This window comes from Melanerpes formicivorus, unplaced genomic scaffold, assembly GCF_026170545.1.
Source record: "Melanerpes formicivorus ecotype bairdi unplaced genomic scaffold, bMelFor1.0.p_v2 SCAF_56, whole genome shotgun sequence".
NCBI lineage: Eukaryota > Metazoa > Chordata > Aves > Piciformes > Picidae > Melanerpes > Melanerpes formicivorus.
Window position 1 is genome coordinate 3,244,701 of NW_027142408.1, and position 27,656 is coordinate 3,272,356.

Sequence of the window (27,656 nt, forward strand, 5' to 3'; positions counted from 1 at the left end):
CCTTCTCCTTTTGCACTACTGGCCCAGCAGGAGTCTGTTTCTCATGCAAGACCCTACAAAGCTGCTGCCACATTATTTTATTATTGTTATTATTACTCCATTTTCTAAAAAGATTTTCCACTTCTTAGCACAAAATTCCTTTTAAAGAGAAATTGCAGTGACAACTTTCATGCAGGAAGCCCAGAGTCATGTTTATTGGGTACTGTTGCTCCCTCTTGGCTCGTGGGAAGTTGATTGTGGATTGATTGTTGGACCCAGAGCGCACTGCCCTGGTGGGGACAGCAGGGTCGTTTTCATTTGCTTTTATCTGCAGAGAAGAAAAAGACAATAGGATATAATCTTCCTAAAGAAAATCTCTGCCTTGCAATTTGTCACTCAGAGAGGTAATAATGGAGAAAGAGTGCTAGGAGCTAGGAAGAATGATTATTGCTTTCTCACTCTATTGCAGTTTTAACCTTTGGTCCTCTCTATTACCAAAGCTTTCTCCCTTACAACAGAGGTAAACAAATAGGATGCTGCACTTTTTGTTGCTGCTACCGATGCCCTGAATGAGGTTGACTGTGAGGTAGCTCTAAAGGAATGATCAATATAATGTGGAAATGCTACCTTCACCCTTCCAGCATTGCAGGTGTGTTCCTGTCCTTGTATTAGTTAGCAGTAAGAACAGACCCATTTCACGTGAGGCACAAACTTGGGCTTTACATCCTCCTATTTTAGACCAGTCAGCATCTGAGAGGGCTAATTTCAGACAAGGCTGTCATGAGCTAGGGGGGCTGCCACACTTTTGTTTCCCTGCAGTTTCAGAGAAGCACTAAGTAGCAAAAGTGACAGTTACCTTCAAGAGCCAGAGGTGGGGAGGAGTGAGTTAGTTTGGTGTGCCAGGTGCTGCTGAGACCACGTCTGTATACGGTGCTCTCTTAACAGGAACAGGCTGACAGACCTGCAATAAAACACTTCAAATGTCTGGCTGGTATTTGTCTTTCTGTTGCTAACTGGACACAATGGAAATGTCAGTCCTGTGCTAGCCCATCTTTGTGCATTATGCATCCCAACACTTTCACCAAACCTCTCTCTGGAAAAGAGCTCCTACAGTGGGATTCAGCTGTTTGCTTCTCAGCTTTCCTCAGGGGCTGGGTAGCTCAGCCTGCTCAGCACTGCACCAAAGCAGTCATAAACCCAGTTTTTAAAAGAAGCAACTGATCATATTCCACTTCATTTCATTGATGCTTCTCTTCCTTGGACCAAAGAGATCTTGGAGCCACAAGCATAAATCTGATTGCTTCTGGGGATTTTTTTTAACCTTGGTTCAGCTACTTCAGGATATCCCAGGAGGGAACAGGTACAAAGAAAACACACTTGAGCTGCTCTCCTGAACAGCTGCCTCACTGCACGTTCAAGCCCTAAGCTTGTTGTTAAAGTGAGCACATTTCCCACTGATGCTCTTAATGCAGCTAAGAGAGGCTAATGAGCATCAGTGAAACAAAGTGAGTCCCGTCTTCTGTGGGTATCTACCATACACTACCCTAGCTGCTGGCTGCAGGAGGTTGAGCTAGCTGGAAAATGACTGTCTGAAGATATGCTGCACTTGATGCTTTGGTGAAGAGAAAACTCTCTCTGGCTTTAATGGGAAATGGAAAGCATCACCTTCACTGAAGTCTTACAATTATCAAATTCCTTACAGGTTTTAGTTTAGCTTTTATCATAACCTCCCTCTAACACAAGGCTTCAGCAGAAGGATCTGAAGGATCTGAAGTCACTAAAACTCAGCTCTGCTTGAGGAAGCACCTAATTATCAGTTAATAACTGTAACTTAAATGAAAAGGAATGCCTGAAGTTTCTGCTGGTCTCACATCAGCACAAATCTGTTCCCAACAACTACTTTTTACTACCCTTACCTGACACTCATTTTGCATTAAAACTCAAAGGGCTCAACACTGCATAACAAAGTGCTACAACAGTAAGCAGCCCTCAGGAGCAAAGTACCAAGCATCTTCAATGGCCAGAGGATGAGACTCACAGCCACATGGAACCTTTCACATGACACACTGCCCACTGAAGATGCATTCAAAGAGCTGTAATTGCTAAGAGGAGTGCTGCAAAGAGAAGCTATCTAGATTAAAACTGCAGGAGGAGTCTAGTACAGGAGAGCAGTTCCCCATTCACCCTGTGAGACCCTGTTAGCTGTAGCTGGCCAGAGAATTGCATGACCTTTGGAGCAGCTGGTTCGATCCAGGGACAGGTTCAGCGGAAAGGGAGGGTATTTTCCCCACACAGACTCACAGTTAGGACAATTGGCTCATTTTTCTGCTAGGTCTGAGAAGTCCAGGCACAGATTTACTATTTTTTTTGTGCCCTTCCCTTACCTTTTGCCTCTGAAGATGAAGCTTCCTTCACTTTGAAAAGGCTAATGGATGCAATTGTGTGGGCAGATTTCAACGAGGAATGTAGTTTCAAAACAAATAGAGAAGTAGAAACACCAGGGTGAGATGCTAAGGTCATGCAAGTGTCAGAGATGATGTTAAGGCTCTCTGGTCGTCAGTGCAATCACTGACAAAATGTAGCAATTAGCTAGATTACTCACCAGCTAAACTTCATCCACTTTCACTGTGAGTGGGACACGTTACTAAGGACCCAGGCTTAGCCTAGGAGCTGTGCAGACTGCCCTAAGAGCAGCTGATGATATTTTCCTGGAGGATCAAGAGCAAAGCAAAGGGAGTCCCTAGTTTCATCTCCTCCCACCTTGGCAGACTGATTAGTAAGGGAAATTACCATGGAATTCCCAGACCTCTCTTCCCAAGAGCTAGTTATCCTCATGTTGTACAAAGCATTACAGAGATGGATTAGTTTAATTAACCTTCTCCCGCTGCCTGACTCGTTTGTAGACATGAGGAGGGAATGGTGGACGGGAGACATATTTGCCTTCTCCTGCTGTGACATTGAAAGTTCCATCTTCATAAACCACTTTGCCTCTTGAAATTGTTGCAACTGGGACTCCATGGCAGACCATTCCCTCAAATATATTGAAGTTGTTGGCCTGGTGATGTGTCTCTGCAGATATTGTCCTGTGTTGACAAAACAAAACAACCCCCAGATTATGCAGCCCCTTGGATTTTACCCCATTATGAGGGTCTGAGACATTTATAAGGGAAGGCAAGTTTGGGAGCATTATTAAACCATGACATTGTAGAGCACATCATGGAACAACTGTAAAAATAGGAGAGAGCAATAACATTTCAGCAACTGCATTTCAGAAGACTGAAGGAGGAGTCAAAAGGACAGAACTCTGCAGCCTTGAAATGCAAAATTTTCCACTACAATTAATGGGGGGGGAGAAAAATCCCAGGTTGTGATATTTTATTTGGAGAACATGATTTCATTCTGCCTTGTCAAGCAACTGTCTGTGCACGATAAGGTCAGGAAAGGCTGTGATCTTTTAGCTAGAATGACTTGCAGTTCCAGGCTTGAACAGGCTGCAGTGTTTCACACTCCTAACACAAAGACCATCCTGCTAGAAAGTCAGTATATGGTAATAAAGTCTGGTAACTCTTGATGGGAGCTGGGCTGAGCAAGTGACTGACAGTCCCAGTAGCTGGATGTCACTAAATAATAACGGCAACATCACACTTCTACAGACATTTCCAAGTTCTCCAAATCCAGCTGGCTCCACTGAAGGCAGAGCCAGTGCTAGAGCTGACACCAGCACCTGGAAGCGCAGGCTATGTGTGCTTCCTTTATTAACTATTTCCCCTCCTGAGCTACTTACTGCCTATTGTATTTAAATATGTTACAAGGCTGTGCTGCCATTCAACCAGATCTGGACAGGCTGAGAGCTGGGTGAAGGCAAACCTCATGAAGATCAACAAGGACAAGCAGAGAATCGTGCATCTGGGGAGGAAAAACACCAGGAACCAGGACAGACTAGGGGTTGTCCTGCTGGAAGGCAGCTCCACGGAGAAAGACCTTGGAGTCCTGGTGGACAGTAAGGTATCTATGGGACAGCAATGTGCCCTTGTGGCCAAGAGGGCCAATGGGTGCCTGGGAGAAGAGACCAACCCTCACCTGTCTACAACCTCCCTTCAGGTAGTTGTAGAGAGCAAGAAGGTCTCCCCTGAGCCTCCTCTTCTCCAGGCTAAGCAACCCCAGCTCCCTCAGCCTCTCCTCATAAGGCTGGTGTTCCAAACCCCTCCTCAGCTTTGTTGCAAGAGGCAGGAAGGTAATGTTTGGGAACTACAGTTCAGAATGACTTACCTGAGGGATGGGCTATTGAAGTACACAAAATCATATCCCCCAAAATCATTTTTAAGATGGGTAGGAAACAACACCAATACCAACATTATTTTTGTGATTATGCTAAGTAGTTTGTCAATAATATTGTTGGTCTGGTCCTATCAATCACCCCAAGCTAAGGGAGAAGTGAAAGCAGTCCCTGTGCATCATGAGCAGGAGGGAAACAGTAATGAGAAACTGAGCTTGCGTAAATGAACGATTGGATAGGAAAATACAAACTGACTGAAGAAAATCTGGAAGTGATTAGGAGGGAGAAAGAAGGCAGGGTTGTGCAAGGAGAAAATAAGAAAGGTTTCAAATTTGTACTGCCATTTCTAAGCTTCAGTCCTCTAAAGAGGGCAGCTGACACTTTTCAAGCCAGCAAGTTACCAGGGAAACGAACCTCATGCTATCTCAGAGAGGCTTATTTTGTTGCAGTTCACAGAACCAGAGGCACTGAGGTTGGAAAGCATCACTGGGGATCATTTATTCCCAGCTCTCTGCTCTGATCAGGGTCAGACAAAGCAGGTTGCTCAGGGCTGTGTCCAGCTGGGTTCTATGCAGCTCCAAAGATGGAGATTCCACAATCTCTTTGGGCAACCTGTGTCAGTGTTTGATCTCCCTCCTAGCAAAACAGATTTATTTCTTGTACTTAAATGAGATTTCCTGCATTTCAGTTTGTGCCTGCTGTTTCTTTCTTGGTGTCCCCTCAACCTGAGAAAACAGGCCTTTGACAGGCACTCTCCTTGGAGTGAACTAGTGTATGCTCCTGCATGCACACACTTGCAGTTGTACAGAAGGCTGTGGGGCTGTTGACAATGCCAGCACATGCTTGTCCTGTGCACACTTATTTGTGTGCCACATTATTTCATTTTGCCCTATTGTGTCTAGATGCAGTTAACCATGTACTCAGCATTCAAAATTAGGCTCATTCATCAAAAGAGCAAGGCAGTTGCAGCATTAATCATTCTAATCATTTGCCTACATCTTACTTTCTTCCTCTCCCATGTTCTGAAAAATTGCAGGCAGTTGCTTGACAAAGAGCACTTAAATGTTGTAACTTAAGCCTCTGAGGCTGAAGACCTGCCTACAGATGAGACAGACCTAGGCTGCAGATTTTGCTTCTGACAAATAAAGAGCTTCATCCATGAATATGTCTGCATGCAAACAAAAGGACTGAGGGAACACGTGCCAGCAGACAGGGACGCTGACTTCTGGCTGATGTACATCCAGTGAGTGTTTCTCCTAAAATACATAAAGTGCACAGGAAACAGGGCTGGAAACTGTCCTGCCCAGTCATGTGAGAGCAGGTAGATCACAGAGAAGCCTTCCTTTCCTCTCTCTGCTCCTCAGGACTTCTGCATTCCCTGCCCAGCAGGGACTGCTCTCCAGCAGCTATGCACTTGGGACTGCACCCACCACTGCTGTGCTCAAGGATGAGCCCAGCTCCATCAGCGTACATAAGCCTGATGTTGGGCCTGCCAAAGAGGGTCACTCCAGCAGAATCCAAAAGGGATGAGGTGAGAGACTGCTACCTGCACAGCCAGCTCTGCCCCTGCATTCAAAAAGCAGCTAACTTTCAGGCTCTATTTGGTGTGTGGAAAAAAAATGGTGGCTGAGGCTTCAGAGACTGCATGCTGACATAATGAAGTAGCCCCACTTAGAAAGTTAAGGTTTTTTATCCCTAGAGGTGTTTGATCTTACCTTGAGGGTCTGATTCAGGGCTTATATGCAAAGCTCTGACAGGCTACAGTGAGTTTATTGAGCCCTACCATCTGCCAGGAGCTGAATGTCTCTTAGGAGACCTTTAGCACCTCATGCCCTATTTCACAGGGGATGCTCAGCTCTTTCCATGGCACTGCAGTATTTAGATTCCTTGACAAGCACTTCTGAAACAAGCCCTAGAGATTTTGCATTCTTGCTTGCTTTCAAATAGCTGAAGGCATCAGCTGTAGAGGACACTGACTTGCTGACAGGTGACATTCCCTTTCCCCTTGCTTACTCTGCCCTCTCCTTCCGATGCAGCTGCTTTTGTTTCACGGACATGGAGCAGTTGTGTTATTTGTGTGCAGCTGCAAGGAGTCAGTGAACACTTGGATCAAAGCACAGGTTAAAGTCAGACAGTACAGTGAGCACATCTTTGCTGCCTACGTGTGTTCTCCCAAGTTCTCACTCCACAGCTCTGTGTGCACAGGCTGTGCTTGGGACGCTGAGGGTGTTGAGGTCTGCAAGATGATGTTTGGTAGCACATGGCTGCAACAGACTAACAGTCTCTGTGGTATTTTTGTGTTCTTTAATCAGTATGCAGCGAGTATAGGGAAGCTAAGAAGCAGTCCTAAACTGGCAGAACTCATCACCCATCTTTCCTGTTACAGTTTCTAGCTAATTTATGCATTTAATGTGTCTCTTCCCAACAGTGCTTGCTTTCATGCAGACCTGCTACAACCAGTATGTAGCAGTTGTTAAAAACAGGAGCAAGTCTAAGTGTTTATGTAAGGTTTCCTGCAGAAACTACCAGAAGAATGCTACACAAACAGGCCAAAGAAGCTGACTGAGTGGTGCTTAGTTAATGTGAATGGGAAACCTCAACCCACCACACTGCCCCATAGAAGCAAAGTCTCAGCTGAAGTGGCAGAGTGCTGGAAGTGGAACCTTGGGATTGCAATTGCTCCCAGCTTGCAGAGCTGAACTGATTAGGGTTTTGCAACCTAGAAAGAGAAAATCCTGAATGCCCAGATAGCAGTGCTGCTGTGCAGTAATGTGGAGGGAAATGCAGACAGTTTTGTAGGTACATAAGTTTTTATGGCTTGAAGAACTTCATTACCTTTCAGAATGACTTCAGAAGCTTCCCTATGAACTTCCTTTGACGCCTGTTGTAATACCACTGCTGTCACCGACAGCAATTGTCTAGCTTAAGCAATGCTTAAGCAACTGTCTAGCTCTTTGGGCTAGTGTCAAACAGTATGCTAAGGCTACAGCCACACAGCATCACATCAGAACAGGAAAACCACATGTTTTTTCTCTTATATGATTCAGGTTTACAAGCAAGAAGAAAACTCTCATGTTCAAAAGAGGAAGGACAGCAAGAAAGAGGAACGGGTGTGTCCCTCCCCAGAGTCACCAAAGCACATGAAGCTGCACCTTGCCTGGTATCTGCAGTGGGTGAAATACATTAGCTAGGTCCCTCCTATCCACTGGACTGTTTGTGCCCCCTTCAGGATTTGCAGCGAAATGAGCAGAGAAGCGCCAGTGAGAGGCACTCTTACTCAACTCGTTCGCACTGCTGGATCTGCAGGGAGACTTGCTCCCAGCAGAGCCGAAGGGATAAACAATGCAAACAATACCAGACGAGGGGAAAAAAGTATTGGCTGACCATAAAATCAGGCTGCTCAGTAAGAAAACACGGGTTAGTGTTTGAAAAAAATACTCTAGGTAAAAGTAGACCTTCCCAGCTGCAGTGGGCAATGAGAGCCTTCAGGAGAGAATGAAAGGAGGCAGTGTTGGGGAGGCAAAAAAAGATAATTAACTACAGGAGCTGACAAAGCACCTTGAGAACAATGTCAGAACTCTGCTGTCCTGCTAATTTTTCCCCCCAGGAAGAGTCCAGAAGTAAGCTCAGAAAAGAATCCTTCAGGTCTCTCTCTCGTTTTTTGCTTTTGTCCTGAAATAGCTCATTGCTGGATCTCAAAATATGCTTACTCCACATGCCAGCAGGCACAGTGCACAGGAAAATCTCTCTGACCCAGCACTGGGCAGGCCTCTGTGTTTATTGAGGCTGACACTCCTGAAACTCCTGCTGGTGCAGCCAGTTTTGCTTGGTGTTTGGGGCTTTTTTTTGGTGGGACTTCTGAATATCAACCTCTGTGGCCTGAATCTTTGCAGCTTAAAACACAGAATGCTTTTCCTCTCCCTCTCATATGTTTCCTCTACGGTGAGGTCAATCTTCAGGCTTTAGAAACTCCTCATATCATGATAACCTTGAGGAAAGCTGGCCATAATGTCCATAAGAAAGACAAAAAGGCAAGCATGCCCAGCTCCCCAGGAAGTTTACCTAGGTTGCTGTCTTCTAGAGATACTGACTCCTTGGATCACACTGATGAACACATTTCAAGGAGAGTCAATGTGTGCCTTTAGCAGTTGTGTGCCCACGCTGCTCACTAGAGCTGAGTCAAAGACAAAGGCACCAGCCAAGCACACCCCCTGACCTGCTGCTGCTGCTCTGTGTGGAGCTGGATGTGGTCAGATGTAAGACTCAGCTGTTAAAGGTGCCTGCAGATTTAACCTAATCTGCTCAGCACTTGGATGGTGGAGATGCACTTGCACAGCTCATAGGCATCTCAGCTGAGAAATCCAGCTCCCCGGGTGGGCTGGCTCTGTGACAGCCACCTGCCAGACCATTTCCTGGCAGAAGAGCCAGAGCCCAGATACAATGCTTGAGATATTTATAGTGGCTTGAGTGTGGAGCAGGCTGCTGCTGTGAATATAGCTGAATACAGCAATCAGCTGCAATGCACAGCACGCTGCATGAGTTGAGGCTCCTGGAAAGACTCTATGCCCTGTGCAGCAATATGTGCCATGGAGTCAAGTCTCACAGGGTGAGACATCAGCACACCTTTTGTGCATCTGCTGGTGTGCTAAGCTCTATTCCAGCAGCCTTACTGCACACAAAATCAGAAAACTCCTTACATTAAAGCAGAGACATGCACAGCTTGAGTTTCAGAAGCTCACTCCTGGCTCTACCACTACTGCTGCCTCTATCAGCTAGGGAGAAGTTATCAGGAGGGCAAGATCTCATACTTTCAGCACCCACCCTTCAACCTTCAAATATGTTTGAAGTAGCTGTCAGTTCAAAACACAGGTTTGCAATAGGTCACCCTGGAGGAACAGAGGCTCCTCTCCCTGCTCTTTGTAGTGAGAGGAAGCACAGTCCAGCACTTAGAAGAGTTACTCTAAGACCCCAAAGTGATTGGTTTTACTCTTAGGATACCAAGCCCTCATGGACAGACCTTGTTACTTTTGTACTTGGTCAACAATCAAGGAGAAATTTTTTAACTCCAACTAGGGAGCAAAGATCTCTGCTTCCACTATTGCAGGAGACAAAGAACCTGCAAATAAATAACATGAAGTGCTGCTGAAAAACACCAACACCTCACCCCAAAGCCTTACTGCTGAACAGGGGCTTTGAGAAAACTTTTCCTGCAGAGAGGCTGGATGGAAGGAAAGCACTACCCATGCATACCTTGTAGCTTTGGGATCCCAAATGACGATGTCAGCATCGGAACCCACAGCAATTCTCCCCTTCTTCGGGTAAAGGTTAAAGACTTTCGCTGCATTCGTGCTGGTAACAGCTACAAATCTGTTTTCATCCATTTTCCCACTGTGCTGCAGAGGAGGACACAGCAGAGAGGCATGACTTTTTCAAACAAGGAATGAAAAAGTTTGTGTTGCTGAAGAGGCTAAGATGAGCGACAGCTCTGCCACCATCCCATCAGTACTTCTCAGATGGCACACTGAAGAGTTTAAAGGCAATAAAAATCACTGTTTGTCTCAGATGCACTCACTGCAATGCACACTCACTGCAATGCACACTCACTGCAATGCACACTCACTGAACATGGCAACTGCATCTCCCTTGAACTCCCAGCAAAAAGGGCTTTGCACCTGTAGTTGTGCTTAGCAGCTTCCTCTGGAGGCATGGCACCTCCCAAGCAGCTAGGTTTTAGGAAATGGTGAGAGGGTGTTAAGAAGAGCCTCGAACATGACAAAGGAGAGGCGAGGCATAATGCACAGTACAGCAAAAGTAATCTGCAAATCTCTTCAGCAATAACTCAGAGGATCTGCAGCCTCTGGACCTTACTGAGCGATTGTAGCAGTTGGTTATAGCACTCAAGCAGCAGATCCTTCATCAGATTTCTTCTCTTTCCCCCTCATCACACTACCCCACATCCAAAAAGCTGACCACAAGCTTTCATATTTATATTCTACGAGAGCCTGAAGGGCATTGTCTGAGAAGCACAGAGCTTTCTTGTACTGGCACTATCTGAAGTCAGTGGGAGTGAAACTTGAAGGTGTTCATCTCATTATAGCACAGGACTGAGCCATACACTGGTGAAGGATTCCTTATCTCTAGCTTGATTCCTCTGGCTGAAAACACAAATTAGAAGTTGATAGACACATACACAGTGCAGAACCTCCTCCAGCAGCTGAGCTTGAGAGGGATTAAGGAGGACAAAATACAGAACTGAACAAATCAAAACTGTGGGCACCTCTTTTCTTTTACTTTCCTTTAATCTGCAAACAAATGCACTGTGCACTACCACTGAAACACCAGCAGTCCTGTGCTGCTCAACTATGAAATGATTCTCTAGTGCTGTATTTCTGCCTCCCAGGACCCTGAAGTGAGAGGCAGGAAGAACCCTGGTATGGTGTTTGATCAAAGGAGTTATCCCATAATAAATAAACTTGATGACACTGGAGCACTGAAAAATGCTGAGAGATTATATTTTGTTGTACCAGCTCGTGACCTCAGCGTTCAGACCTCCTGAGCTACTTACAACGCCTTTTTCCCAGATGACTGACATCCTGTCTTCCACACCGTTCACTCCATTAGGGATTTTGGTGAAGTCATCCTTCCCCAGAGCTTTCTGGCATATGTCAAATGTGCAGTTGTCAGTCCCTGTCACAGAGAGGTCATCACTATAGGGGAACAACATTAATTATGGATTAGAGCATACGCCAGACAGTGCCACAGAGGAAAATCAGTTCCAAAGCCAGGTAGATTCACCCAGCCATCCTTTAGGGAACCACCAGTATGCCCCATCAGCTTGCCTTGCTCCCCTGTGAAGTAGTTTCCAATTCAGAATGCCCTTAAGAGAAACCAAGCACCAAAAATAACACTTTTGCTTTCGATATGTCAAAGGTATCCAACAAACAGAGGACTGTCCCTCTTTGCCCAGAGGAAGGGATTTGGTTTCATGCTACCTTAGGGCAATTTCAGGCTGTGTCACTCCATACACCCTGTGAAATGACTAAGCATATGCACAAGCATCAGCCAGCGTTCAGGCATGGTTATATTCACAGACTCTTTGGTCAAATTCAGCTCTCCTCTGGAGTTAAGCTTCATTGGTAATGAAACACAAGCAAACCATCATGTTGTTAACTGCAGGTAACTGAAGGATAGAGTCATCGAATCACAGAATGGCTTAGGCTGAAAGGGACCTCAGAGATCATCTACTCCAACCTGCCTGCCATGCAGGGATGCCTCTCTTCTAGACTTGGCTGATCAGGGCCTCATCTCACCCAGCCTTGAACACCCCCAGGGAGGAGGCAGCCACAGCCTCCCTGGGCAATCTATTCCAGATACTTTCGTTCCTACTTCCTTCTGAAGATGATGTTATGAAGTGGACAACTTTTGTCCACCTTTTGAAGACAGCAGGCTTACTTTTTCTGCAGCATCCAAATTTCAAGTGAAAAAGGTAGCTGACAATGAAAGCCAGAGCCCTTAGCTGTGACTCTGCTTTTCACATGCTTCCCACTGACTTACTGCTCCCCTGGTCACGTTTCAGTTTCAGCTGCAGTATTAGCAAGGCATGTCTTACTGGTTAAAATCAAATGGGAACAAAAGGCCACAAGAGTGCAGAGAAACAAAAGCTGAACACTGCCTAATTTCTGTAACACAAAGCATTTATGGTTTCACCTTCCAGTTCTCCTTCCTGATGTCACATTCTGCCCTCAGAAATCCCTGGGATGTCAACCTGTTATTACATACTCCAGAATGCTCTTTCTGTTGATCAACTGCTTACTTGGCCAGTAAGTCCATGAGGAAGCCAGGTGTAGATGGATCTGGTCTGAGTGGAGGTCCCATGACATGTGCTGCAGCATGAGCCCAGTCTTGATTCCAGTAGTTGGTGCCATCGGTGCCCAGGCTAGCAGCAATAGGCTCGCCATAAACCACCTTCCCTGGGAAAAGTGAAGCAAGAGTATCCTCAGCAAACAACACAAAAATGGATAGCTTGCATTTTTCTCCATGTTCTGCATCTCTTTGTAGGCAGTGGGCTTAAATCTGAGTTTGTAAAATGAAAAATAACATCTGGAAGGGGCTAACAAACCGAGCTGGAACACAGCCTCTCTGCTCTGAATATTCTGCTGCCGATCTCGCAGTGTATTTCTTCACAAGAACACTGCTTGGGCAGGTTTTTCTGATTAACTTGTTGACAGATCTATTACAATGGGTTGACACATTGTTCACCAGCCCTGTGATTGAGAGTTCAAAAGCAACACAGGCCTCAGCTGCATTACCTGTGTTCAGGATCCCTATATTTCTTGGGAGGACCTCCTTGGTGCTCTGAAATGATTGACTGTAACAGTGTATGCTGATATACACAGCAGACAACCTTAGCAGGGTGGTGTCTTTAGCTGTCAGGCTAGAATTGTCCAGGAAGAATAATCCTGCACCAGATATAAATTTAAAGAGTGTAAAAACATTTCCCAGATTGAAAACAAAATTGAAAGATTTCAAAAGTTATTTCCCAAGTGTTTAGTTCTTTGCTGCACAGTATTCAAGATGCCTCAGAAAGCACCCACTCAGGCCAGCTGCTAGCCTCTGAATAGACCTAATATACATTAACTGTGTTTCCCCCCCTAGGAAATGTGGGTTTGAAATTCATCTGACCAAGATAGGAGATGAAAGAAGACGTTTTCCTCCTGAGGAGGTGGTTCAGTGACCTTGCAGCTCCTGTAGGCCACAGGTGGAAAACAACAAAGGAAACCTTTCCAGATTCCTCTCCAGCCATTGGACTCTGGCAGCTGTGGGAGCTGCTGGGTCAGAACTGTTACACCAGCAGAGGCAGGCAGGGAGGAGCTCAGCGCTTCTCAGCATACATTTCCCATTCCCTAACCACTGTGTGCTAAACTTGGGCAAAGGCCTCACACCGTCTACACCTCATAGTTCTACAGCTATTTCTACCAGGGGTTAAGACCAAGACCTGCTCTGACATTACTGTGCTGTACATTTACTGCAGCTACTACACAGCATAATTGCTCCCACAAGCTAAAGCCTCTCTCTTAGCATTGTTAATTTACTCTAATCACCTCAGGTATGCTCTGGCGTGCCGAATGTGCATCTTTTATGTTGACACTTTGCCTTGCAGCACTTCAAGCCCCCAGTCCCACTTATCTGCTGATTTTCACCTGGACTTAAAGGCAGACCAGACCAACACTACTTTTTGGACTTGAAATCATTACTTAGGCAGATCTCTATTAGGTTTTGCATCTTGTTTTCAAACTTCAAAAGCCCTGACTAGGAGGCCACCCATGGAAGTGCTGTAACCACTCGTGAGTGAGGTTTGAGTCAGGTGTGTGCGTCCCAAATTCAGAGCTGCTGCACGAGGCAGGGGCAACCTTCCCCTTCCTTAGGCAACACCAAAGCCAGTGTTTGAGGGCAGGATGCCACAAACCTAGATATGTGCAGAAAAGGTTCTGCATGTATAACCAATCTGCTGTATTTACCTGGGAGGCTTTTGACAGATGTTTTGATGGACAAAGTCAGTACAAAAGTGAGAGCAGGGGGATGTGTGCTGGAGTGTGTGTCTGCCATATGCCAAGCTGAGGAAACAAAATAAACCTGAGCTACAAACCATGAGGACAAAGCTATCAACTACAAAAGGCAAATGTTTAGTTTCTGTACACAATTTTCTTAGTTTCACAACATAAAACTGAAGTCTCCAAGCTCAGGGTCATATATTCTGAGTTGATTTTAGCTCACATAGCACAGCCAAGGATGGCATTTCTGCAGTCAGAATTTGACCTGAGCAGCTCTCCTTGTTCCCTTGAGGGGGAAGGAGGACAAGCCATTACCTCAAGTGATTTTGATTCGGAACACTGCAGCTTCAACAGACTACAGCTGAATGCTTCTGCTGACTGAGCAATTTCTTGCCTTTCATTCAGTCAGGCTGAAGGATCCAATCGGATCAAGACAATGCTTTACTTTGAATAACAAGGATATTCTGCATTAAGGTTTTTCTAGCTTGATTAGTTTCTGCCCATAGAGGGGAAAAAAGGTAATACTGTGGTAATAAACCAGGTCTTTCCATTTGCTCTGTAGGCCTACATTCAATAAAAACACTAAGCAGAAAGTGCTCTGCTGTTTGGTGTCTCTGACATCTCTGTTCTGATGGGAAATAGCTGTAGATTTGGTGTCTTCTTCATCAGATGCCCAAACTGCCTGGCAAGGAACTATTTTCACATGAATTACTTTATAACAAAGAAGAACAGACTATTGCAATTTATTTTACTCTCTCTCAGAACTCAGAGAGTTATAACCCTGAGAAACATCAGCCAACACAAGCTTCAAAAACTTGTGTGTTTATTCTAGTAAGAAGCTCTTATGATAAGGTCGTATAGGGCAAAGATAGTGACCAGCTCTGATCTGAAAGAGGCAGAGCTGAAAGGCAAGGCTTCCTGCTGCAGCCATAGCATTGCATCAGTTCAGCTACAATTCTGGTGTTACACTGTCACCCAGGAAATAGATTATGCTCACTGAAGATCAGGCTGCCCCCTTCTGAGGTCAGTGGGGGAATAAGAAAGAACATCACTCTGCCTCTGACACGGGCTGCAATGAATACATACTTCATACTAAGTTCTTAGAAAGAAGCATGAAAAAATTCACAGTTGTACATAGCAGGAAGCCAACATCAAGAGATGGAGAAATAATCTTGAAAAGATAAATAAATTGCATTGCAGTGAAGATTTCAAATGCTTGAGAGCCTCTGGCCTTTGAGAGTTCACACAGTTTGCACACTAGAGTCATTTTAACCTGTCCAAGTTGAGTATCTTTCAGTAAACTCTTTGGGGTTTATTTATCAAACCCATGCAATACTCTGAGAATTATCTTCTGGAACTACCTGGGGTCTCATTAAAAGCTGTGATTGTTGCAACTATCTTTGTGGTACACTAGCTACCTTTCAATATTACTTAATCAATCCTAGGTTTCTGTCTCCTTTGACACTCTACTTCCATGCAAATAGAAATGAATTATGAAAAGCAGTTGCACAAAGGCAAGCACTGATGATTTTGATTGCATCAGCCCAGGGAGCTCTAAAATCCAATTTGCACCACTGTAAGCACAAATTGTACCAATTTCTTCTCTCTACCCATGCAAGAAGCTTATAGATCAGAATTCAGTTACCAAACTGGTACTGCAGCCTCGCCTTACAACAGATGCCTAAGAATATTTGACAGCATTTATGATCAGAGAAGACTTTTTTACTTGAATAACGTGTTACAACACGCCAGCTCCTGCCTTAGCTCTTCTCTGCTCACAGCCACTCTCTCACCTTTAATCTGGGCAGTTCACTGTTGTCACACGGGCTGCGGTTAACGCCGACCCCACTGATGAGAGCATCCACGTTAGCAGCAGCACTGCCACCTTGTGGACACACCTAGCATAGCACAATACCAAACGCGCTGGTGAAAAACACTCTGATCTCAGACTCCTTTATGAACTTGAATTACTGATAGGCCTTACTAGAAGTCATCATCAATACATATTCCACATCAACACATCCACCTATATTAGCACAATGATATCGTGCTGGGTTTGATTAGACTTTTGTCAAGCTCTCATGCTCTTTTTGATATTAATAATCTGTGTTCCCTAAGCATTATCTAAAGCACAGAAATAAGGAAACTGAGGTCTGTGTGCAATTCGTGTCAGGTCAGAAGAACATAAGCCCAGATGTAAAAATATAATTAGGACAATATTCCATAAAGTCTTAGGCCTTCCAAATCACAGGCTTCTGTCCTGCTTCTTTTACCCATATAGTGTATCCTCAGCACTGTGGTTCCACACACTGCTCTGGATGAACTTACAGGTAAGGAGGCAAAATATCCTGAACCCCTGCAGCCTTCAAACTGCTTCTAGCCAACCCAACAGATGTCCAAGAGGCTCTTCCTGGTGAGGAAGAAGTGTCAGAGATAACATGTGATAAACTGACTGTAGCTCCCATTCCTATCTCCCTGAGCTGCTCAGGGAGAGGAGGCAGAAGAATTGAGAGCAGAATTGAGCCCAGGAGGCAGGGAGGGGCAGGGGGAAAGGTTCTATTTCTAAGATTTGGTTCTATTTCTCATTATCTTACTCTAATTTAATTGGTAACAAAGGTTTTTTTGGTGGTGGTGTTTTCTTTCCTGAGCTGAGCCCATTTTTTGCCCGTGACAAAAGCCAGTGAGTGAGCCCTCCCTGTCCTTGTCTCAACCCACAAGCCTTCTGTTGCAGCCAGGGTGAGAAGTGGCTGCATGGTGTTTTTTCCATCTGGGTCTAAGACACAACAGTGTGCAGTGATAGGAGTCCTGGCCACGCCATGGCACTGTCTGCACACACATGTTGTGGTCTCCATTGCAGAACTTGTCCAAAGAGCTGGTAAAGACTTGCAGACCCCTACTCAAGGAACAGGATAGCAGAGCACTTACTGTCTTGTATTGATCACATCATTTTCAGTTCAGTAATGATGTCTTGGCCATTATTTTGATCTTGGAGGTATGGAATAAAGGAGGAAAAAATATTGCTCTGGGGATAAGGGGAAGTTCCCAGCACTTCTGGGACCCCATAACACAACTTAGACATCCCCCTCCAAGAAATTCACCCATGGGTTATGACACCCATGGCAAGTAAGGCCACTGATGCTGTTTAGTTTTCCACAACCCTTGCTCCAGTGCCACTGTCCAAGCACAGAAGAGTTGGGACTTTTACCTTCTCTCCGTGCGTTGCTTATCACCCTTGCTGCAGACTTGCTCATGACGTGGACCACATAGAGGGGGCAGTTGACAGCATGTGCTATGGTAACTGCTCTTTGGGTAGCTTCAGCTTCCACTTCTTCAGGACGACACATCTCATGCCCCTCAGGGCCGGTAATTCCCATTGCCAGCATCTTCTTTGCACCCTGAACACCACGCAGAAACATGTAAGAGTCAGTTAAAGTGCACCTGTGGTGTGGTGAGCACACTGCCAGTCAAATGTATGCTGAACCAGCCACTGCAGTGAGCTTGAGAATGAAAAACCAAGACAACTGTGGTTCTTCTCAAGAGAAGTCATTGGTTATTCAGCAGAAGTTATTTGATAAACACAGGTCTCAGAACACCTAAGTGACTTCAGAGAAGACCAAGGTTTTAAGAGGCATAAGATTTTGTCCCTAGTATATTTCAGGAACTTATGCTTGTGGATGTGAGATTACTTAGCAAGAATGTCATTTCTGTTATGGTACCTGGGGCAGAGTCAAAGTATTAGTGACTAGACCAGTGAAAGAAACTCAGGGCCAGCTTACACTGCCAGTGCCTCCACACAGCACGAGGATGGCAGTGTGAAGTGAGGCTAACTATGCACAGAGATACTAAGATTCTGTGCCCAGCCAGCAAAGCTTTCTCTGCACTTCTGTATTTGCTCCTGCCAGATGACTCAAGCATGTTTGGAGAGACCCAGGGTTATCACACACCTGATGTCTAAATACTTACCCGAGTGCTGCCCCTATGACTTGGTCAATAGTCAGGCTTGGATTGCTGCTTTCTTTGTCAGACAAACATACACATCACATTGCCAGTATAGACGTTACACTGCAGCTATAGCTGGCATTAGAGCAGGGTCCTGTGCCTCCTGTCTACACTGTTAACTCAGGACTCCAGGTTACAATTTCTTAGCCCATCATAAGCATCCTTTAGGATTTTGGACAAGCTGTTTGTTTTCAGTTCCCTGGAAGCAAAACAGGGTAGCAAAGCCTTTCCTTGTGGCACTAACACATCTATGGAGTGCTTAGGCAAGAGGGGCATTCATATTCCTGGCTCCAATGGGCAAAATGTCAAATGCCTACCTGTGCAATCAGCTCCCCGTTCTCTGCATGCACTTGAGCAATCGCTCCAAGCTCCTTACAGCAGGAAAAGGCTGCGTACAGCTCCTCGTCATTGACCATGTACACATCTTTATAGGCCATAAACATCTTGAAGGAGTTGACACCTTTGTTTTGAACAAGGCTTTTCATTTCTTCCTTCACCTGAAAGACAAGCAGGAATTTTCCAAACAGCAATACTGGTTTTTACCTGCTGATGTCTTTGTATGAAGAAATTGCAGATACGCAGGCTGAGCCTCTACACATCCATCACATGTATTTTCTAACCACACAGCCCAAGTCACATAAGGAAAGACAGATTTATACTGGTTTTTTCTTGCCTCAAATTGATTTTCAAAGTGTATAGACCACTTCCACTGCAGTGCAGACACTGGAGACACAGGCAGATTGCAAGAAGGGAACACATTTTGCAGAAGAGAGCCAAACGTAATTTTGTTTCAGATAAACCTCCTGCTACTGAAGGTACCCAGTCCAAGGCTACAATCAATGCATCCAACCCATACAGGATGAAGATTTAATGCAAAATTGATTCTCAAAATTGGACTGCAACAGGCTCCAGGATGTGGCAAATAAGAGTGAGAGAAAAGATCTCATCTCCTGGAGCTTCTCTTGACTCTGCACAACACACAAACCTTTGAAGTATTTTGTTGTCAAACAAGAGGGCTCCCAAACTCCAGGTGCAAGACTCCTTCTTGTTTCTGGAATCCTCCACAGGATTTCACATGGCTGCTAGGTTCTGTGAAGCCCAGCAAAACATTATGTCCCAAAGAAAGAGGCAGATTTTAGCCCAAAGGTTTCTTGTAAAGCTGGAAAGCAGGAACTATTCACTCTCTGGGTGGTAACAGATAGAGGGTAAAGGACTTTCCTCCCTTCCCTTTTGGTGACAGTAACTGGTGTGCATCTGTAACACTATTCCCATTCCCATGGGAAGAAAATCCTTTTGAAAAGGCAAACTTTCTTTTTCATCTTCTGTCTAACAACGTGGTTGGGTCTGCTCAACAAAGGTGAGAGACTGATTTCAAACTCCAGGAAATTTTCTGAAGGAGGAATGGCAGCACATCTTGAGCAGGAATTACCAGGCAAAAACATGATGGGAAGGCCCTAATCTGACAAAAACACAGAGGCACATCATTTCTTTCCTTCCTCACTAGTTACTGTGACTAAGGGAAGGCATTGTAAGGAATGTGTGCTTCTAATCAACCTGAGGAGATGGTAGCTTATTAGCAGGGCATGACATCTCTGTCTTCTTTACCCAGGTCTCTTACAGCTAGAAAAACACCAGACCTTTCTGTTTCTTTAAACCCTGGCCTTTAAAAACACAGTCAACCTCTCAACATAAACCAGAAGGTTTCATTGATTTACACCTCCCTACTCTTATTGTTGGGTCTTTTTTCAGCACAATTCCACTGTTCTCTGTTAGGGCTGTTTCAAATGTGCATTCCTCAGTCTTCACTGGGGAATTTGTTTTATGCCTTTGCTTTGAGCTAGAAGTCACAGCCAGCCTGTTTAGTGCTTAGTGCACGGAATACAAAGACGGGGTGTGTGCAAAGCGAGGGCTTTGGTTTCTCTGTTTTAAAAGTTAAAAACTACAGGATGTACTCACATTTAAAAGTGGAATTTACTTAACATATGTCTGTAGTGATGCATGTTCTCTGAGGAGCCAAAGGTTTGGAAAGCAAGGGTTAGGTTCAGGTAGATGTCAAGCACCTGAAAAGTTGATTTATTAGGTAAAGCTCTCAGGCTATCAGCAAACATTCACACAGCAAGGATGATCCTCCCATGTGTAAAAGTTCCTAGCTTTCAGGAGATAACTCTGCAGTCACCCAGCAATAAAACTCTTCCTTTACAAATAAAGTACCACAGAGGTTTTTGCCCACCCTTAATAAAAAATGAAACAACAGCCAGACTCCAGAGAGCATTTGGAGTGTTCAGACAGGAATAGGCAAAATGCATGCAAACATCTCCTGTCCCCTCTGACCTGCCTGGCCTTGGTCTTCCTTCTCCCTTAACCTTGTGCAGTGTTATCCAGAGATACAGGTTACCTGAAGACTTCATTTGTTCCATATACATGGACTTCAGCTAGATTACACAAAGGATTGAGTTAATACACACACCCTCTCAGCCATAAACCACAGACACTTTCAAATGTAGATTTGACACATAACATTTCTATTATATTACAGCAAGCTATATATAGCATGGGAACTAACTAAAAACAGGTGTGGTAGCTATTCATGGAACTGAAAATCAGCTGTTGTGTTTACCTGGTTGCTCCACCATGTAACTGCCACATGCAGTGCATAATCACAGCAGACTTTAGGGTCTGCCCAGCTTTTCCATGTATCAAAGGCTTCAATAAGGGAGCAGCCCTTCTGAGGGATGGCAAAGTCGATGATCATAGTGGTTCCTCCTGCTAGAGCAGCCTGAAAGGATAAGTCAATATTTAGCAATCACAAAGAATGCAAATTTCCTCCCACTCCCTCCAGTTCCCTGTGCAGCAATTAATCTAGGCACAGAAAAGCCAGAAGCCACTGAAGAGTCTCCTTGAGTCAGGCCTGAACTTGCAAAATGATTGAGGAGATTCATTTCACCTCCTTTGAGAAGGATGTTCTCAAACAGGTGTTCAGGGTATCCTCCTGGAAGCCATACTGGAACACATGGAGGACAGGGAGGTGGTTTGAGACAGCCAGCGTGGCTTCCCCAAGGGCAAGTCCTGCTTGGCCAGCCTAGTGGCTTTCTATGATGGTGTAGCTACATCAGTGGACAAGGGAAGACCCACAGATGTCATCCATCTGGACTTTAGACACAACATCCATCTCCCTAACCTGCAGAGATATGGATTGGATGGATGGACTGTCCAGTGGATGAAGAATTGGTTGGATGATCACATCTAAAGGGTGGTGGTCAATGGCTCATGTCCAGATAGAGACAGATGACAAATGGTGCCCCTCAAGGGTCTGCGTCGGCACCAGTGCTGTTCAATATCCTCATCACTGATACCAGCAGTGAGATTGAGAGCACCCTCAGCAAGTTTGCAGATGCCCCCAAGCTGAGTGGTGTGGTTGCTAAGTCTGAAGGATGGGATGGGTGCATCCAGAGAGACCTGGATGAATTAATAAAGACAAAACCAGAATTCAGTCTGGAAATCCAGTGTGGCAATCCCGAGCTCTTGGTTAGCAGCAAGAAGAGTTTTGTAGTGCTTTAAAATGATTTCTCTTATTGCCAGAGTATCATTTAGTAAAAGTCCCTAGCAGGTTTTTCAAAGGAACAAGCCTTTTACATCCTTCACAGAAGCCATTACAAGTAAAACCCCCAGACATCTTGCATTATGGATCTTAATAAGGATCAGAAATGGCTTTTGTTTACCACCAATTTTCAGTCTCCCTTACAGACAATTGAATTATCACCTTTTTCTTTTCCTCTGAAGGATCTTTGTTAGTCACTCTCAAACCAAATCCTCCACTAACAGAAACTGATCCAAGAGAGAAGTTCTTTTGCTGCAAGTGTTGCAATCTCCCAGCTTAGCCAGGGAAATCCTCTCTAATGCCCTGAACTGCACCCCTTGCACAGCAGGTACAACCGAGTCAGGTCAAAACACACAGAGCTCAGATTCATGCTCTGTTACCCCTCCTGTTCGGAGATCAATGGGTGCCTTCTCCTCACTTGCCAATCAGAACTGAAATACTCATGTGTCAGAACACATGAGTAAAAGAAACAAGCAAAGAAGGAAGTTTGGGGAGTGATGTAAACATTTGTGCATCTGTGATGCATTCAGGAAAACATTGCCTGCAAGAGAAGCTGTGCAAACTGTCAGCTGTTTTTAACAAGACAGATTGGCTTATTTGTTAAACACACACCAAGATGTGTGGTGCAGCAGACACGCTGGAGGGAAGGGAGGCCATCCGAGGCACCTCCACAGGACCAGGGAGGTGATTCTCCCCCTCTACTCCACACTGGTGAAACCCCACCTGGAGCACTGTGTCCAGTTCTGGAGCCCCTCTTACAGGAAGGATCTGGAGGTGCTGGAAGGTGTCCAGAGAAGGGCCACGAGGATGAGCAGAGGGCTGGAGCTGCTCTGCTATGAGGACAGACTGAGGGAGCTGGGGTTGTTCAGTCTGGAGAAGGCTCCAAGGAGACCTTCTTGTGGCCTTCCAGTATTTGAAGGGGGCTACAAGAAAGCTGGGGAGGGACTTTTTAGGGTGTCAGGAAGTGATAGAACTGGGGGAATGGAGCAAAACTACAAATGGGGAGATTCAGATTAGACGTTAGGAAGAAGTTGTTCCCCATGAGGGGGGTGAGAGACAGGAACAGATTGCCCAAGGAGGTGGTGGAAGCCTCATCCCTGGAGGTTTTCAAGGCCAGTCTCGATGTGGCCGTGAGCAACCTGCTGTAGTGTAAGGAGGGATTGGAACTGGATGATCCTTGAGGTCCCTTCCACCCTAGCAATTCTATGATTCTATGATTTAGAATAAAAGAACATTTGTAGAGTTGAGGGGGCAGGAGGGGGTAACAAAAACCCAACTAAATTAAAGCCATGGGTTCTACGACTCCATCCGGTCTCTTTCTTTCTCCTAATATCTTTTTACCCCTCTCTTGGCAAGGAGGAGCATTCTGTGCCTTTATTTATTCAGCTGGATAGGTAAACCTTGGCTAATCATTGTAGCATATTTTGCAATAGCTGGAGCCCAGCTCTGCCTCCCTGACTCTCTTGCCAACGTATTTGTCAGCTGCTGATTGTCAGCACACAGCTCTGAGCACCTGCCGTGCTTTGGCCTGGGTTAAGAAGGTCCACAATAGCTATTTTTTTTGACATCCAATCACTAAGCTGGATCTAGAATCTTCTTTTAGGCACCAAAGCGACTTTCAGGACATCCTGGTTTGTGCATGGTTTGTGTATGTCTCTGGTTTTCAGCTTTGGGGTTTTTTATTTCATTTTTTTTCCCAGTGTTCAAGGCAAGATTGGATGTGGCACTCGGTGACATGGTCTGGTCCATGCGGTGGTGTTGGGTCATAGGCTGGACTTGGTGATCTCAGAGGTCTGTTCCAGCCTCAAGAATTCTGTGATTCTCTATCCAATGCCTCAAAAAGTTGTTAAATAAAACCCAGTTACTTTTCTGACAGCACCTGTCTGATCTCCCCTGCTTTGGGATTTTGTGGTGCAGGCACCTACATCTGAGTTAGGAGAAGGAGATCACTTAAAAGAAGCTATCTCAAGGCATCTTAAGAGAAATCCATAGTCACTGCTGTTTCTTTTACATGGTTGGTTTGTTTTCCCTGCCAAACAAAATCATCTCCTGGTTTCAAGTCACGTTTGTTTGACTTCTCTTGTGAGGTGAAATTTCTGGATACATTGCTGGCAATTAGGTTACAAAAATGGTCTTCACAGAGAAATGAAGGCCTGTTGCAGAAAACAACAGAATACCTCTCTGTATATTTATGTACTTGAAGTCATGCAAACGAAGCATTCCAGAAATCAAGGTCTGCACTGCATTCAGCCAGGAAACACAGTTTCTGCTGTCTGTAGAGCAGCAGAACAGGCACTGTGGACTCGGCCTTTTTTCTCTCCATTTATCACAAAAAGCAGTGTCAACAACAACCAACAGCTGCTTGTGGGGAGCTGTAGAGTTGGGGGAACTGCATTTAAAGAAATACTTCCTGTCCATACACATTGGGAAAAGACAGCAGTGTTAGGCTCACCTAACAATCTAGTCACTCTTTTCAATCTAGTCACTCTTTTCCACCAGACAGCTACAGAGGAGAGTTCCAGGCAGAGGGAGCTGGGGTTCTACAGCCTGGAGAAGACTCCTGGGAGACCTAAGAGCAATGTTGCAGTAGCTGAAGGGGGCTACAAGAGGAGGCTTCAAGCCTCCCTGTGGAGGGACTGTTTACAAAGGCCTGCAGTGATAGGACAAGGGGCAATGGTTTGAAATGAGAAAATGCTTAGACTGGACCTTAGAAGGAAGTTCTTTACCATGAAAGTAATGGAACACTGGAACAGGTTGCACAGGAAGGTATTAGAGGTCCCATCCTTAGAGATATTCTAGGTGAGGCTCAACAGGGCTCTGGGCAACTTGATCTAGTGGAGGATGGTCCTGCTGACTGCAAGGGGCTTGGACCAGAAGATCTTTGGAGGTCCCTTCCAACCCAAACCATTCTATGGTTCTATGCTTATAATCCCACTCCAGCTCTCAGTTCCAGAGGTAGAGATTCAGTCCTGCAGCTTTCCTTTTACATCTTTATCTTAGGTTTGATGTGGAGAAAGATGCTCTGTCTAACACAGCAGCCATTTTGTTATGGCAAGACAGATCTGCTGGGACAGGACACAATCCTTTCCTGTGACAGTTTTGCTAAACAATTACAAATTATCATTGCTAGGGTAACGAGCCACTGTAACTTCTGTGCTCATTGCAAAGAACAATTCCAGTGCTTAAAACTCTCTGGTGTAAAATACTTTCCTTCAAACAACAGCAGCAGCATCAGCAAATCTGTCTTGAGTTAGCATAAATATTGTTACTGAAAGAAATATGCCAGTAGTTTCAGGCTGGCATACAGGTCACTTGCAGTCCCCCCTGCCGTATTCTGGGCTCAACACTAAAAAAAGAGGCAAATCCTTGGCAGAGTAAGGAAATGTACTGTTACACCACTCGAACAGTCTCACTCACACTCTCAGGACATGCTGGAGCAAGCAAGAAATGAAATTTCCTGTGGAAGAAAGCAAGGCAGCAAACTTTAAAGGTTCTTAATGGTTGTGCAGTCACTGAACCACACCATTGGGTGAAAGGAGATGAATTTAACTTGTTCCAACTTTTCCAAAGGGGAAAATGAGTGGTTTTGCACACCAGTGAAATCCTTTGCTTTGGAAGGGATGCCTTTGGCAGCTCCCAGTTCTGCTGTGAGAGGGACAGGACATAAACAGGCTCTCTGAAGACACTGGCTAACACATGAACCAAGCAGGGCAATGTGATACCATCTGTGGGCAATGATCCCAACCTGCACAGCAAAGCTCTTAGAAAAGTACCTTACAAATTTTAAGGAGCTCTATGTCAGTATTTCCACTGTATGGAGCTGATGCATGATACTGTTAATACCAGTAACTGATACATTGCTAATGCAGGGAATGTAATGAGATCAGTTAAAAGCTGGGGGGGGGGAAGGACAAAACCAAAACTGCACTACAATTGTAAAACTGTGAGAAAACAGAACCTTTTAAGGTCTGAAGTGAGTATCAGAAGACTAGCTTGCATTCCCCTATCATAGCAGAGAAGAAAGATCACTTTACTGCAGAAATACTCCCAAGGCACTGGGAGAGTTAAACTGTTGCTTTAGTTAACCTTTGCTCATAGAAGTATGAAGGTTGTTGCATGCACCAATGCAAGTGGTAGCCTGCACAGCAATAGTCAGTGTAAATGGCTGCACTTAACACTCCCACCTGCAGACAGAAAAGCCTCAGAAGGAGCCCAGCTGGTTGAAGGTGGACCTCTGCATACCCCAACCACCTACTACACTGTTCCAGCCAAGGGACAGTAACAACTGCCTGTGCTTGATTCACCCTCTGTTCTCTTCCTCAGAAGTAACTCTGAATAACCAGCAGGTATTCCTTTCTAGGAAAGCCCAGATGCACACACAGACACACACCTGTTCACCCACCTTGGTTCCTGTGTAGAAGTCATCTTTTGACCTGGTACCCATGAAAGGGAACTGCATGTGTGTATGAGTGTCGATGCCCCCGGGGATCACCAGCCTGTTGCTCGCATCCAGTACAAGAAGTCCGTATGGTGGCTGAGGGGTTAGGTTTGGTCCCACTTGCTGCACCACTCCGTCTTCCACGTACACGTCAGCCACAGCCGAGCAGTCGTCATTCACCACTGTTCCCCCCTTGATCAAAAGTCTCTGTTGAGCCAGGTTCTGGGGTGGCATGGGAGCCTAGAAGGTGAGAGTGAGGCCACAGATCAGAAAGTTGCTCTTGCCTGAGAGTATTTCACCGCTTACCCTTCTCTCAGAGCAGCGGTTACCACCCAGTGGCCCTAAACACGCAGCACGGTGCTCTTTAAACGGACAGCTGAGAAACTGACCCCTCTGCCCTCAGCAGCTCCACCTCCAGTGGAGCCCCAGTGCCCAGCAGTGCCCAGCTGAGAGCAGCGAGGTGGCATGGGCTGGTAGCAGTGCTGCCTTTGGAACCCTTCTGCTCAGGACTGTGCCTGGAGAAAGGCTTTCGGGAGGGTGCAGCTGGGCTTTCATGGCACTCACCGTGCCTGGGACATGCAGAGTTCTTTTGACAATGTAGCCATTCGCTGCCTTGTGGTGCCCAAAGGTGACCCAAACGGGGCTTGAGGAAACCAAGGGTGACTCCAGCTCCCCACAGAACTGTTGGGGAGCCCAAGGGTGACCCGAGCTCCCTGCAGCAGCATCTGGGAAGCCCGCGAGTGCTGCCTGAGCAAGGGGGCCAGGAGAGCGCAAGACTGCGATGCTCCAAGAGTCGCACCCATCTCAGCCGAGCCCCGCAGCCCGCTATGGAGGTGTCCACGCTGCTGCCAGGGAACTGTGCCACCGACAGAGGACACCAGGGACCGCTCCCGAGCTGTTCCTCAGCTGGCGATTTGGGACACACAACACTCGGGAGCCCAGCGTAACATCTCGTCCCCTCCCGCACCGCTTCTCCGCGGCCGCCGCACCGGCCCGCAGGCAGAAGGCCTCTAGGATGGCCGGGGGCTGCCGATGCCTCTCCTCACCCGGCCCGCAGGAGGCTCAAGAGCCTCGGGCATCTGGCCGCTGTCGAAGGACCAGGTGATAATCATCTTGCGGTAGCTGCTGGCTTCCGACATGTGCATCATCGCCCCTGCTCCGGCCACTGCTCCCCGCGGCCCCGCACTGCTGCCCGCACAACGGCCGGCGGCCGTCCCCCGCGCAGGCAGCAACAGCCATCCCCGCCGGCCGCTGCCCGACCCATCTGCCCCCTGCCCGCCGCTCCTGGGCTGCCACAGCCGGGGCCGCCGCGCTGGCCCTCACAGAGGGGTGATGTGACCCTGGCTGGGAGAGAACAGAGACCTGGAAAAAGAGGGGGGGAAAGGAAAATTAAGACCGCTACAAAATGAGCTACCCGTCTGGAGCGGAACGAAAAGCCTGTGCTATCCCCTTCCACAGGTACCTGCTTCTCCAGGCTTTCACTGCTCCTCTCCTCCAGCAATCCGAGGTTTGCATACTCAGCAGTGACACTGCTCAGGCATGTCCCTGATTTTGCTGAGCACCAGCACCTTCATACCCTCGACCTCTTCCAGTTCAGTGGCAATGGCTTCAGAAGATGGAAGGTTGTCTCTTCAGGGCCGTGAGAGGGTGCACACACATGATACCGAAAAGACACTTAGACAAATGACACTAGATTTGGAAAGCACTCACCTTTGCAGCTCACCTTGGCTCCTTCTCTCTCAGTGGTCAGGAGAGCAGTACCAGAAGTGGCAGAAAATGTGACTCTGAGCAACCTGATCTAGTGTGAGGTGTCCC

At 46.1% G+C, this 27,656-nt stretch overlaps 1 protein-coding gene across 2 annotated transcripts; it reads right to left on the minus strand.

Annotated features, from left to right (window-relative positions):
* Window positions 1-62: 62 nt before the first annotated feature.
* Window positions 63-26,182, minus strand: DPYS (dihydropyrimidinase). 2 transcript variants are annotated; one of them, XM_068161264.1, is made up of 10 exons: window positions 25,806-26,182; window positions 20,423-20,581; window positions 18,123-18,302; window positions 17,012-17,201; window positions 12,069-12,225; window positions 10,821-10,962; window positions 9,506-9,648; window positions 2,855-3,062; window positions 836-940; window positions 63-307 (listed from the first exon to the last, which is right to left on the minus strand). In XM_068161264.1, exons 1-9 carry the CDS (start codon window positions 26,073-26,075, stop codon window positions 866-868), a joined length of 1,524 nt encoding a protein of 507 aa, XP_068017365.1. In that variant the 5' UTR covers window positions 26,076-26,182; the 3' UTR covers window positions 63-307; window positions 836-865. The 2 variants fall into 2 exon arrangements, with proteins under 2 accessions (XP_068017365.1, XP_068017364.1); XM_068161263.1 differs by having other exon boundaries at window positions 25,794-26,182.
* Window positions 26,183-27,656: the final 1,474 nt, after the last annotated feature.